Genomic DNA, 13,910 nt, shown 5'->3' on the forward strand with positions numbered 1-13,910 from the left:
CTTTATCTGTAAGGAAGGTTTCGTTGGGACACAGCTACACTTAACGCGTTTTGTACCCTCTGTGGGCACATCGGCACTACCTCGGCCGGCTAGCACAGCTGAGATCAGAGACTGTGCAGCCTGCAAATCCTGAAAGTAGTTACTGTTTGGCCCTTTACCAAGAGAGTCTACCAACCTTTGGCAAATCATACCGAGCTGAGTGGCTTCCTTTGCTGTCCCTTCACAGTCATTTCAGGTTCTGAAGTCATATCTCCTCTGCATCTTCAGTTAATATTCGTAATCATCGTCATGGTGTTCTTTACTCCTAACCCTGGGAAACTAGGATCTCTTGCTCCTTTGACTTCTGCTATAGACCGTGATGTCTGTGGAAGGATGTGACTCTTTGGAATTATGTAAGTGCTTCTATCTTTTAACTTGACCCAGGGTCTTATCTTTTGCCCAGCGAGTATAAGAGCAGGGACCTGTCTTCTTTAAAGAGGCAGAGCGTGTTATAAGCCTGCCTGGTCAAGGCCAACATCTCCTGTCTCCCCAGGGCACATCTGTTCTTCTCCCTCAAACCTGTGTATGGGCAACTGTTCTCCCTTCAGTTGATACTTTATATATATACACACACACACAATATATATATATATATATATATATATATATATATATATATATATACACACACACACACACACACACACACACACAATATATATATATATATATACTATATATATATATTTTTAGGTCAGTAAAAGCTAATGATTATTGCATATTTAATAATTCTGAGCCCAGTTTAATCTTCACAACAAACTCCTCTGAGAAGTGTTTCTACTTTCTCGCCCCATTTTACAGTGGAGGAACTGAGACCCAGAGAGGTCAAGTAAGTTGCCCAGAGTCACACAGCTCAGATGTACCAGTGGTAGGATTCAAACCCCGGCCCTGGGAAGTTGGACTCCTACCACTGCCCTATCTATACTGCCTTACCCAAAACATCCATTTACAGGTGATTTTACAGTGAGTGGCTTATACAAAACACTCTGGGGTGCCTGACCCCCCCCCCCCCAGACAGGACAGTAGGGCCCATGTGGTAATCATGAGCCAGGACAAGGTCCCTCGGAAGGCTCCGTTCGCCCTCTGTCCTGCTGCAGTTGCAAGAATCCAGACTGGTGCTGGATCTTGGGCACTTGGAGCCTCTCTCCCAATGGGACCCGCCTCCTTCCCGGGAGAAGGGTCCCAGCACCACTTGATAGGAGCGGGGTTTTTTGGAGGCTGGAGCTGGAGGCCCGGCCAGCTCAGGACGCATGCGCCCTAGAACCCACATGTGGATACTCTCCCCTTGGAGAAGCCGACCCTCAGAGGACCACAGCTGGGTCTCTTGAGGACGCCCTTCTCTGGCTGACCAAGGGGCCAGCGGTGGCCAAGAGGAGCAGTAAATGGCCAGGCTCGCGGCAGCAAGAATAAAGGTCACCTGCTAGCAGCTACCGAGGGTGTACACTGTGTACAAGGCCCCAGCTGTGAGGAAGGAGTCTAGCCAGAGGTGCTGCTCACAGCCGAGTATAAGAGCGAGGACCTGTCTTGGCGTGACCTCAGCAGCCACGCCAGCCGGCCCCTGCTGCTGCTGGTCCACTCAGGAAGTAGCATTCTGTTCCTTCTGCATGTTGGGTGCTGCACCTGCTGGCTATTCGGAGCCTGCCTCTGGGATGTGTATCAGCTCTCTGGTGTGAGGCCAGATGAAGTTAGAAGCGTCCTGTATGGAACCCAGGTTGTGCCGACCCTCTTCCTGTGGACCTGCCTCCACTTGTCAGACGACCGTCCAGTAACATAGCTCCTGCAGACCCTGGGTTATGGAGAGCCCAGACAATGATGACCACAGCCTCCTTGTACTTGATATGAGCCATGCCCTGCAAAAACCCTATCACGTTTCATCTCACTGAATCTTCAAGACAACCCTAGGACTATCCTTGTTTTGCAGAGAGAGAAAATGGGGCTCAGAGGGGCTGTCGCTGACCCTCGGTCAAATCTCCAGTGTCCTGAAGGCTGGATTCAAACCCAGAAGTAGACTTTGGATACCAAGCTACAGAGGACTTGGCCCGGGGGACCAGGGGTTTGGTGAGCAGCTACAGGAGGATTAGTCGGCCCTGGCTGAGGCTGGGAGTGGACACTCCTGCAGCCCATGCAAATGAGCAGTCCACAGGGACCCGGGCTCAGGCTGGCTGAGTGCAGGGCGCTGCGGGGTCTTTGCTTCGGCTGCCTCCTCTTTGAGGCGCTCCCCTTCTGTACCTTAAGAACCTGCCTCTGCTGCCACTGGCCCCTCGGGTAGACATCCCCAAACCAGGGACGGAAGGGTGCTTCAGAATTTGCCATTTCCACTCTCAGCTCATGACGAATGTTCCCTCGGCCCTCGACCTGGGTGTCATGGTTCAGAAAGACACGGGAGACTCATGTGGGTGGGCGCTGATACATTTATGACTGGGACTAGTAGTCGTCATCCAACAATCTGTCTCTTTTTTCTCTCTGCTGTTATTTACAAGATTAGCTTCATAGTCTGGTGCCCGTTTTACAGGTGGAATAACAGAGGAGTGGAGATGATTTCACACTCATGTTGTGCTCATTCGACCCCTAGGCCACATGAGAACCTCCAGGTTGTCTTTGAGACTCAGCTCAATGATCCTCTCCTCTGAGCATCCTTCTTTGGTCCTAAATGTCCCTCACACCCTCCTGGCTCCCATAGAACTTTGACCTCATCTACTACAGCACTATTCACGACGCACTTGACCAGGAGCTGTGAACGTTCACAGCCTAGTTCAGTCTCTCTGAGGACTGAGTCCCTGACCATCTGGACGTGTCCCTCGCAGCTAGTATGTGGGAACCATCCAATGTTTGCTGAACGAATGATTGAACGTGATTACAGTAAAAGTTTCTAAATCCTTGGAAACCTGGCTGCCTTCTGCCGTGTGCCTCTGATTAGCCTTGGTCATTTTAGAAAGCATGTTCTGTTTAGAAGGCATAGTAGCTGCCATAGCAGCCTGACCTCCTCTGGACTTTGTGTGTGTTGTCGTCGTGCGTGTGGTGGGGGTCTGGGCCTCATTTTGCAGAGGAGAAAGCTGATTAGCCCTTCGCTGGCTGCAGTGTGACCCCAGCGGACAGGGCCCTGGCATCCCCCGTCCTCTCTCCCAACTTGCTTGAAGTGCAGCGGGTATTTTTCCTTCTGGACATACCCCTCCTTCCGCCCCCAGGGTTAATTCCTCGTTGTTGCCAGTGTCTTGTATCTGAAACGTGTGTGTTTGTTCATACCACAGATTCCAGAACAGAAACAGCTCTCCGTCCCCAAGATCGAGTCTCCAGAGGGTTACTATGAAGAGGCCGAGCCGTACGACGTGTCCCTCAACGGTACATGCTGGGGCCAGGGCTAGGGCCCGCAGCAGCTCCAGCCACTTCCTGCACAGAGGCTGGAGCTGGGAGCAGAGGGCAGCCTGCGCTGCCGTCACCAGAGTGTGGCCCAGCTGACCGCAGAGCACTGAGCCGCGGCTCTGGTGGGGAGCTGAGACCTACAGCAGACCCGCCCTGCGAGGAGGGGTCGGGCTGGTCCACAGCAAGCTGGTCCGTGTGCTGGATGCTTCTGGCGTTCCCACCTGGATATTGCTAGATTCAGAACAGAGTGTGTCAGAAGAGAGGCATGTTGGCTAAGGGGCCTCAGGCCCCGGGGAGTGAGGGACGTGTGGTCAGGGTTCAGTTTCCAGGGTCCTTTCATTGGACTAATAGTTACCATCCTCCTTCTAGGTGACAAGCGTGCTTCTAGGAGTCAGGGACTCAGAGTGCTCGGAGAGACTAGCACTCAGTCACAGCCTGCTGTCAGGTGGTGACAAAGACAGAAAAGAGCAGGGGCTGGGTTGGGGCAGCAGTGGGTGTTATTTGAGATGGGGAAGGCCTCTCTGATGGTGTGCCCTTTTGAAGGAAGTGGGAGATGGGTGCTGCAGAGAACCTGCAGGGAGAACTTTCCTGACAGCACAGTATGTGCAAAGGCCCTGGGGCAGGAGAGTGCTTGGCATTTTTGAGGAATAGCAAGGAGGCCAGTGCAGCAAGAGCAGGTAAGGGGAGGTGGAGGGGAGAAACAGGAGATGAGGATGCAGAAGTCACCTGCAGGCCATGCTGAGGGCTTTGGCTTCTCTCTACATGAGAGTGCAAGCAGCTGGGAGGCTACTTGGCGGCTGACCTAACTTAGATATTAAAGATCCTTTCTGCTTGCTGTGGGGGCAGGGCTCACACTGGAGCCATCCGCCCTTGACTAGTGGTTCTCAGGCTGAGGGAGTCAGATCAGAAATGCGCTAGCTGTAGGAATTCTTTAACACAGAAAGGCCGCAGAGGTTCTGGAAGAAAAGTTGTGACCTCTTTCAGGAGCTGGACTGTCGTCCTCTTGCTGTCCCCTTCTTACGTCCTTCCCTTTCCTCCCTTTGTATGAGAAAGGCCTTGGAAAGCAGACCGCAATTCTCCAGTGTCATAGATGAGGGTGACCACTGGTGGGGAGGAGCTGAAGGGGAACCAGGGATGACACGGGGCCAGTCACTCGGAGCCAAGTGGCACTCTTCTGTCTTCACGCGGCGCTCGCGGCCCCAGGAACCTTGTGGGAGGCGAAGGTCTCTTTGGTCTGAGGTTATTTTCTTCTAAGAGGGCTGGCGGGGTGGGCCGATGTCCCTTAGCTAAGCTTGAACCCACTGAGCATGTGAAGTGCTTTGGAGTCCCCAGCCGGCAGGCCGAGCTGCTTTCAGACCAGAGCGGAGGGCGTGGCGGTGGCGCTGCCGTCTGGCCGCGTCTGGACGGAGGAAGCAGTGACTCACCCTGGTGGGCACCTCACCTCCGCTGCATCTTCAGCCCTCTCGGGTGTGGCCGGGGCCAGCTGGGACCTGCCTACCAGACACTCCGGGGGCCTGTTTGTGAAGCAGACACGACACCTTGACACAAACAAGTGAAGGGGCTGGAGCTGCATGGTGTCTGTCTCTGGACTGTGAATTCGTGTTTTTTGTTAGCCAGGATCAGGGGGTCATCCCAGGGCTGCAAGGGGGTTGGGAGGATGCCAGGTTGCCTCTCCTCTCCTGCCGGGACAAGGACCGAGGACAGCTTGGGGAGAACCGGCCAGCCTTGCCATGCAGAGGGGGCTTCACCTGTGGCACAGGCCAGCCTGCACTCGGATCCTGTCTGCTGTGCCCGCACCTGTCTGAGCACTGGGGGCTTCACCTGTGGCACAGGCCAGCCTGCACTCGGATCCTGTCTGCTGTGCCCGCACCTGTCTGAGCACTGGGGGCTTCACCTGTGGCACAGGCCAGCCTGCACTCGGATCCTGTCTGCTGTGCCCGCACCTGTCTGAGCACTGAGCCGTGCAGGTCCCAACAGGAGGAATGGCCCCTGGGTCTGTCGGTCCCTTGCCCTAGTTTGTCAGCCAACGATTTTGCTGACTTCCTGCAGAAGTCCGGTGTCGTGGTTCCTGGTCCTGCTTTCTCAGCAGTGTCCCCACGCTGCCCTGCAGGGTCAGATTCCCATTGGCCAGTCAGACTTCAGCAAGTGCCCCGATGGCCTGTGCACGGGATGATGGCATCTGTCCCACTCGTCCCAGACATCAGCTCCTTCACTTGACGATGTCTCCTATCGGGGTGATGACAGCTGCTCTAAGAAGTCACCCTTTTCAGTTCACGGTGACACAGTACAAATCTGCTTCCCATTCACCGACAGTTCAGTGTGGTATCAGTGGTCAGCAGGTGGTGTGGGTTCCCAGGCTCCTTCCGGGTGGCCTGGCTGCCCCGAGGCCACAGCACCCTCACCGAGAGAGTGGAGAACCCTCGTGTGCTGCTTAAGAGCACCAGCCACGTGACACCCATTGCTTCTACCCACATTCCGCTGCTGACGAGTTATTACCTGGTCATCTCCGGATGTGAAGGGGATGGGAAGTGACGTCCTTGGCCGGGCAGGGGCCTCTCTGACAAGCCACCCTGCAATGGGGAAGCACTGACTTCCGGTGGCAGGCAGGCAGCTGTTCTGCCTCCTCTGTGTCCCTCTCAGTGTCTCTGCTCCCGGGTCTGTCCCTCTCTTCACCTTGTCTTTGTGCTTCCGGATATCATGCAGGTCATTCTGGGAGATTCCCCCCCACTGGAGTACCCAGATGGGTGCAGGTGCCCGAAGGAGTCATTTACGCCACCATCACCTTGGGTACTGCTTGTCCCCAGGGCTGGCATGCCAGGGACTCTGTGCCTGATGCCTGCTGCCTGGTGCTGGGATGGGGTGCATGCCCACGCGTGGCCGCTGCTCTCTTCCTGTCCTCATACCCGGGTCCCGCATGCCGGAGTCACCCTTCCACGGGCCCCTGCCTGTGGCGCCCGAACGCATGGCTGACGGACTCAGTGCTGCTCGGTGCTCTGTCCTCCGTTCCCGAGCGCAGGTTACAGGACCCAGGGCGGGCAGCAAAACACGGGGCTGGAATTATCTGGTTGTCCTGCCTGCCACCTCTGTTCACCCTGGCACTGGAGTTTCTGTTCTAAGAATATCCTACATTGCTCTTTAGGAAGAAATAAAATGAACACATTTGCCCTAAACTTTCTCCGAGCTACTCCAGGTAGCCTGAGGTGCTGCTCCGCTGTTTCTTCTCAGTTACCTTCGCCATGGCCGTTGGCGGTGGACAGGCAGGAGTTAGATTTCTGCTTGGAACACGTGGGGACTTGGCCAAGGTCGTCACACTGAACTCTGTGGCCTCTCGGTGTTAATTTTATACTGAAGGAGGTAACCCCGTGACATTGCCTCATTCTCACTTCATTTATTGTACAGATAATCCAATACTGATAATGAGGATTTTTTTTTAATCACCCTCATCCTACCACCAGATCAAATCAACTATTTTGAGTTCTCCCTGTTGACTTTCAGGACTGATCTGTTTGCACACATAATGTTAAGTGTGCGCTCTTGCTCACCACGCTGTCAGAGCAGGCTTCAGAGCTTCCGTTGACCACCTTGCGCGGTGCCCCCCACGTGGATGAAACCGTGCCTGCCCCCTTCTCCTGCAGTGGCTGTGAAACTGCTTGAACTGATATCTCAATGCATGTAAACCTCTCCCCTTCCTTCCTTTGTGAGAAACTAGTTTCCTAGGCTAAACTCCAGGACAGGGATTCCTGGGTCAAAGGGGAGTTGGGTGTTTTTATGGCTCTTGAAACAACAGGCTGCCAGACCGTTTGCTGAGGGGCCGGAGTTCATTTACGCTGCCACCAGCAATAGGGGCGTTCGCGGCCCCCCCACTGGTGGCACCGTTTTCATCTCTGCTTCTTTAATAGGCATACAATCAGGAACTGTGCAACATCTTTATTAAGCCACAAAAGGGGGTAGTACCACACTGCTTCTAAACAAAACTGATACTAAAGTATGTGAAGTGTTATTTTTAGAAATAGTAAAACAGCGTGGAGCACATTTTCATTGGCATTGTAGCTAGAACTAAGATGGGGTCTCATTCTGTTTCCTATATTCAGATTCAGATGTAGTTCTGTTTTCTTACTGTGCAGACAACAGAAGGTGCTTCTGGAATAGAGAAGATGGGGGACCATGAGATGTCTCTTTTATGAAGGATATCTGGAGAGGAAAGAGGTTTCCCTACCCTGACTCAAGGACACAGGACATGTCTGTAGAAGTCACAGGGAAGGAGATGTGGACCCACTTTCTAACTGTTAGTGCTGCTCAGTAATGGAAGCAGTTGTAAGGTAGTGAGCTCCCTGTCCATTGGGGAATTCAAGTAGAAGCTGGAGAAGCATCAAGATTACAATAGACTGGATTCCTGTGCTGAGCTAGGGGTAGTTCCAGGGATCCTGTGTTCTCTGTGTTCTGCTCTTTGGGGTCTTATTGATGTATTTTTTTTCTAGTCTTTGTTGGCCTGGAGCACAGAACAGCTCAGGCAGGTTGTGGGGGCCAAAACCGAGGCAGGTAGAGTGTGCAGAGATCTGGGTCCAGTGTGTGCTTGGTGAGTTCTGGGATTCATTCGAATAGAACAAAAACGTGAGGTTAGCTCGTTGCTGGAGGTGTGAGATGGGGACAAGTGGGAGGTAAGCTATGTTGGGAGGGGTTGAGTGGGAGGGGACGAGGCCTGGGGCACCGAGGAGTGGCAGGATGTCCCCTCCCCCGGAAAACCATTTCCTGCCATGGCTTATTTTGCTTTTTATTTCCCAGGGGCCGAGCCCCCTCCTTGCTCCTAGGATAGAACCAGGGACAGAGCAGCCCAGTGGACAGACAGCCTTCGGAGGTTGGCCATGTGCCCCGCTCTGGGCTCCAGTGGAGACTTCTCCTTCCCAGCCACTTAGAATGACAGAGGGCCAGGCTCAGAAAGCTCCTCCACCACCTTATCCTTCAGAGGGAGAAAGAGAGTCCCCGTGTGGGAACTGGCCTTCTCCGGAGCCAGGGTCCCATCCAAGGGCAATGTCTCGTCAGGTTTCTCTGAAGTCTGCGAGGAAGGGATTTGAGTAGGAAAAGGGAGAGACTGCTGGTTCTAAGTTCTTTGTGTACGTGGTCAGACAGCATCCAAGAATTCGCTCAGGGGGCTTGGGGATCTGGAAGTCTGCCTGGGTCTGTCGTCGGCCGCTGTGGGGCCGGTTCAAGGGCACAGAGAGCCCCGTGGTCTGGGGCCTGGGGGTCAGTGCCTGCTCCTGCCTGCTCCCCCCTTCTGAACAAAGCAGCATGTTTAGGAACATCCCCTGCCCTGCCCGGTGGGGACTCAGGGATGTGACCAGGGCGTCTGCCTTGCAGAGGACGGAGAGGCCGTGAGCAGCTCCTACGAGTCCTACGACGAGGACGAGAGCAGCAAGGGCAGGTCGGCCCCCTACCAGTGGCCGTCCCCCGAGGCCAGCATCGAGCTGATGCGCGACGCCCGCATCTGTGCTTTCCTGTGGCGCAAGAAGTGGCTGGGCCAGTGGGCCAAGCAGCTCTGCGTCATCAAGGACACTAGACTCCTGGTGAGTGGGGTCACCTGTCCTGTCCTGGTCTCCTCTCTCAGTTGGGGGTGGGAGTGGGGGAAGGTCCCTAATACCAGGTGGTCAGAGCCTTTTATATACGATTTTCATCGCTCCCTAACCTGAAATTGTGTGTAGAATTTTGCATGCATGAAGGAATGTTCTTTATTTTTTTTATATTGGTTTTTATGGTTCACGATTGCCAAAAATTAACTAAACCTAAATCTGATCAAGCTTCTAGGAATGTGGGTTTCTGAGCTAGGCAAGTCTAGTTGTGTCCATCAGACTCTAAAGGGGGGCTGTGATTAGCCCCCCCTCCCTTCCATCCCATCCCCATTTTCCCCAGGGACCCGTTGTCCCCTGGCCGGCGGGCCCACTCTCCCTCCCATCCTGGCCACTGGAGGTTTGGGGCGGAGCGTGCTGCCCCATCAGGGCTCCCCAACCAGCCCCCCCCCTTCTGGCGACTGCATTTGTGCAGCGTGAGTGAAAGTCGTAGGTTAGGGGTCCTCTTGGAAGTCATCGCATTTTGAACTACTGGCTATAAGGCAAGATCCATAAAGGAATCAGAGGATCTGGTTCTAACCCCAGCCCTGTTTCCTGCCATTTTAAATTTAAATGCTCCGCTAACCAGAGAAAACACTGTGCCCCTCAGTTTCTCATTTGTGCAAGGGGGGGTCCTTATGGCTGCTGGATGACAGGATCACGCGACGGACCGTCTGCACAACGCAGGGCGTGCTGTCACCAGTGAAGAAAGGGCGCTCCTGCTGACGCCAGGGAACCTCTGACCAGGACCTACAGCCGCAGACCCTGGCCCTCCCACAAAGCAACATCTTGTCTCTCTTCTCCCAGTGTTACAAGTCGTCCAAGGACCACAGCCCCCAGCTGGACGTGAACCTGCTGGGCAGCAGCGTCGTCCACAAGGAGAAGCAAGTGCGGAAAAAGGGACACAAGCTGAAGATCACGCCCATGAACGCCGACGTCATCGTGCTGGGCCTGCAGAGCAAGGACCAGGCCGAGCAGTGGCTCCGGGTGAGGCGGCCCTGGCCACCACCACCACCACCCCCGCCACCCCGCTGGAAGACTGGCCTGCTCCCTGCTGGGCCTGCAGAGCAGGGACTAGGCCGGCCACCCCCCCCCCCCCTTGCTGGAAGACCGGCCTGCTCCCTGCTGGGCCTGGGGGTGGGGCTGCGGTCCTGGCTCCCCAGCTCTCCCCAGGGGGGGTGATGCTGTCAGGGGAAGGGTCTGCGATCCAGCTCCCAGGCCCTCCTGCGTGCTGAGTGGTAGCAGTCGGTCTCAGGGAAGTGACCCCAGACTCCGCTGCCCGTTTGGCATTCATCTCGGTCGCCTGGCCTTGGGCACTAGTTGGAATCGTTTGTGTTTCCTGGCCTGTAGTGAGGCTTCGCCGATTCCTTATTAAAGAACAGATGTGGCTGCCGCTTGTCACGCGCTCACCGTGGGCCGTGTGCTCTTGAGAAAGTTAATCCACTTAACACAGGGCAGGGAGCTGCGACGTTATTGTCCCCATTTGGGGATGGAGATTAAGGCTAAGAGGGAGGAGGTGACCAATCAAGGTCACCTGGCAAGTGAGTGGCAGCATCGGGTCTCAAACCTAGGCCGTCTGACCACAGTCCTGTGTTCTGCCGACACTGACTGACGTGGCTCCCCGAAATGGAGCCCCTGGAAGGGGCCTGCCTGCCCCACTAAAGATGAGCTTGACCATTCCACAAGGTACAGGGTTTGTAGCAAGAAGTGGCCCACAGTGGCAGAGGGATCTCCCAACCCAGCAGTCCCCTGGGAGGCCAGCGAGAGCCAGAGAGGCCCCCTCCCCCCACTCCTCCATCACAGCCACTCTGACGTATTTCCAAAGCAGGAGCCTAAGCGCTTTCCCCACCCCCGCCCATACACAGGCAAAAATACGTGCATGCACTGCACCTGCACACACACCTGCAGATACACACTTGCATGCACACACCTGTAGATACATAGGCACTTGCACACACGCATCTGCCAGCACACACTTGCGCACACACACTGCTCTTGCTCCCAGTCCCCAGCACTGTTCCCCTGAATGTCTGGCCCCCAACTCCAGCCTTGCCCCCCCACTCTCACACCCTCTTCCTGAGACTCCAGCCCTCCCTCCCACCAGTCTTGCTGGAGGTTTACAGACCAGAACACTTTGAGTGAGAAGATAAGCTTCTCTGTCGGCCTTCACAGAGAGGCCCTTTCCTCCCTGGCCAGGGGAGCACGGAGGTGGACTTGCCGTGAGGGCCTGTCTCTTGAGAAGCTGTGTACACTTGCGGTCCGTGGGGCTGGGTAGCCTGTCCGCTGAGCTCTGGACCAGAGGCCTCTGTGTTGTCTAATCCACCTGCCTGCCCTCGGTCTGTGTCTCAGCTCTGCGTAAGGACATCTGTGCCCATAAGATGGGACAGGTATAGGACAGTAAATGGGAGATGATGATCTGGGACAAGAGTCCCAGCAAAAGAAGGCACAAGGCCTGGCTCTCCCAGAGAAGTGGAAGCCGCACGCCCTGGGCCCTGGACGCCTGGGGCCTGCACGCTTGCCCCTGGGGAGGCGCCCAGCTGGTAGGGGTGGTGCTAAGCGTGCCTCTCCTGTCCTGGGTACCTAACACACCAGACCTCACAGCTGCCCGTGGCACAGGTGGTGTCCCATCTTACAGATGTGACTGAGGCTCAGACCCAAGGTCAATCCCAGGAATGAGAAATACCCGTTTCTCGGTCCCCAGAGCTGTTTTCCCTTTTGTTTTTTGGCTTTTCTGATTTTAACCCCTTTTCATAAACTGCTCTAGGCAGAGACTAAAAAAGGAGGGCATTGGAAATCACTCTCGCCAAGTCTGCACTCCAGAGGGCTTTGGCTGGGCAGTGTGTCTGTTGCAGGCTGAGACGGGGCGTCCGTGGCAGGCCGAGACGGGTTTCCGTGGCAGGCTGAGACGGGGCGTCTGTGGCAGGCTGAGACGGGGCGTGTGGCAGGCTGAAACGGGGTGTGTGGTGTCTGTGGCAGGCCGAGACGGGGCGTCTGTGGCAGGCTGAGACGGGGTGTGTGGTGTCTGTGGCAGGCTGAGACGGGGTGTGTGGTGTCTGCGGCAGGCCGAGACGGGGCGTGCGGCAGGCTGAGACGGGGGCCGAGACAGGGTGTCCGTGGCAGGCTGAGACGGGGCGTCCGCAGCAGGCTGAGACGGGGTGTGAGCACCCTGATCTGCGTCTGCCCCTCCTCCCAGGCCCGCGGAGCTGAGGGCTGTCTGCTCTGGCTATTGTTGGGCGTGGTTGTTAAGCCCTCCCCAACCGTGTCCATCGGCAGTGTGGAGAGAGAGCCTAAGGAGCAAGCCGGCCCCTCGCCCTCCGTCGCAGCCTGCCCGGCGTGGTGCCGAGGCCACGTGTGGGCCAGGTGTCCGGCGCGGTTCTGTGTTCTTGGGAAATCGTGCATCTTCTCTCTCACCTCTGCCCTCTCTCCTGACCTTGAGGGGCCCAGCTTCAGTCTGTCCGCAAGCTGATGGCTTTTTTCCTCCTCCAGGTCATCCAGGATGTGAGCAGCCTCGCTCCGGAAGGCGCGTCCGAGGGGAACCAGTACACCCCAGACGCCCAGCGCCTCAACTGCCACAAGGTCAGTCTCTGCTCTGCCCGGAGGATGGGGTCCAATTCCATTCTTTCTCCGTACAGATCAGGAGTATAAAATTGGGAGCTTTGTTTTCACATTTCAGTCTAATTCATAAAAAATGTGCGATGCTTAGATAAGGGCGGGAGTTTCGGCTTGGCAGGAGAGCTGATGAAATTGATACAGAGCTCACATCTTTCTTGCTTGGTTGGGCGGCGGTGGGGCGAGCTTCACTGGGACAGAGGTCACTTTGCTCTCCACTCTTCAGCAGGGAGATTTGTTTTTTTGAAGTTCGTTCTTCCCCAGTGGACGTCCTGGGGCTGGGGACACTGTGCTGGTGTTGACCCAAACAAAAGGGCTCTAGGGCCCATTTATGTGGAGTCACGGGGTCCCTGCTTCAGGGTCGAAGTCGAGGAAGTTGAGCTGGGTGCTGACCACGGGGAAGGCTTCACCGTGGGATGAAGTCCACGTCCCTGAGTGTCTGCAGGCGGGTGCTCTGAAGCCTGGGCAGGCACAGAGCAGCCAGACAGTCACACGGTCTCATCTTGGGGTGCCCACCCGTGACAGGGAGGAAAGTGGAGACTACACAGAGCTTGAGCAGGGAGGAGGCCCTCTGTCCTTCGGGAAGGCACAGGCCACCTCTGTCCTTCGGGAAGGCACAGGCCACCTCTGTCCTTCGGGAAGGCACAGGCCACTTGCACCTCTGTCCTTCGGGAAGGCACAGGCCACCTCTGTCCTTCGGGAAGGCACAGGCCACCTCTGTCCTTCGGGAAGGCACAGGCCACCTCTGTCCTTCGGGAAGGCACAGGCCACCTCTGTCCTTCGGGAAGGCACAGGCCACCTCTGTCCTTCGGGAAGGCACAGGCCACCTCTGTCCTTCGGGAAGGCACAGGCCACCTCTGTCCTTCGGGAAGGCACAGGCCACTTGCACCTCTGTCCTTCGGGAAGGCACAGGCCACCTCTGTCCTTCGGGAAGGCACAGGCCACTTGCACCTCTGTCCTTCGGGAAGGCACAGGCCACTTGCACCTCTGTCCTTCGGGAAGGCACAGGCCACTCGCCAGGGGCAAGTACCCACTGCCCCCGTCCGGAGTGACTGGAGAAGGCTGTTTGGTTGTCTCTTGTTCCTTGGTCATTGACAAGAAACAAAAATCAGAATAGATGGGTTTTCTTCACTTTAGAGAAACAGGGGCTCTCCCTGCAGACCCGGCATGCAGGGTCCCCTGGGCAGGTGCACCAGGCAGGCCTCAGTCCTGCCCCGAGGTCAGTCCCATCGGTGGGAGTCCCGTGGCTTATTCCGTGGAGTCTGGAGTGAGTGGTTCTGGCAGCCGACTGGAGGGACGAGT

At 56.0% G+C, this 13,910-nt stretch overlaps 1 protein-coding gene across 2 annotated transcripts in view; it reads left to right on the plus strand.

The window, feature by feature from the left end:
• The window catches only part of AFAP1L2 (actin filament associated protein 1 like 2), a 103,566-nt gene that overhangs the window by 75,886 nt on the left and 13,770 nt on the right, over positions 1-13,910 (plus strand). For both annotated transcript variants that reach the window (XM_066355123.1, XM_066355124.1), the window contains exons 5-8: positions 3,288-3,378; positions 8,755-8,960; positions 9,807-9,986; positions 12,486-12,575. In XM_066355123.1, the coding sequence (XP_066211220.1) occupies positions 3,288-3,378; positions 8,755-8,960; positions 9,807-9,986; positions 12,486-12,575 (567 nt within the window). The remainder of the gene's footprint in view (positions 1-3,287; positions 3,379-8,754; positions 8,961-9,806; positions 9,987-12,485; positions 12,576-13,910) is intronic.

The sequence above is a fragment of the Saccopteryx leptura genome, chromosome 13 (genome assembly GCF_036850995.1).
Source record: "Saccopteryx leptura isolate mSacLep1 chromosome 13, mSacLep1_pri_phased_curated, whole genome shotgun sequence".
NCBI classification, from domain to species: Eukaryota; Metazoa; Chordata; class Mammalia; order Chiroptera; family Emballonuridae; genus Saccopteryx; species Saccopteryx leptura.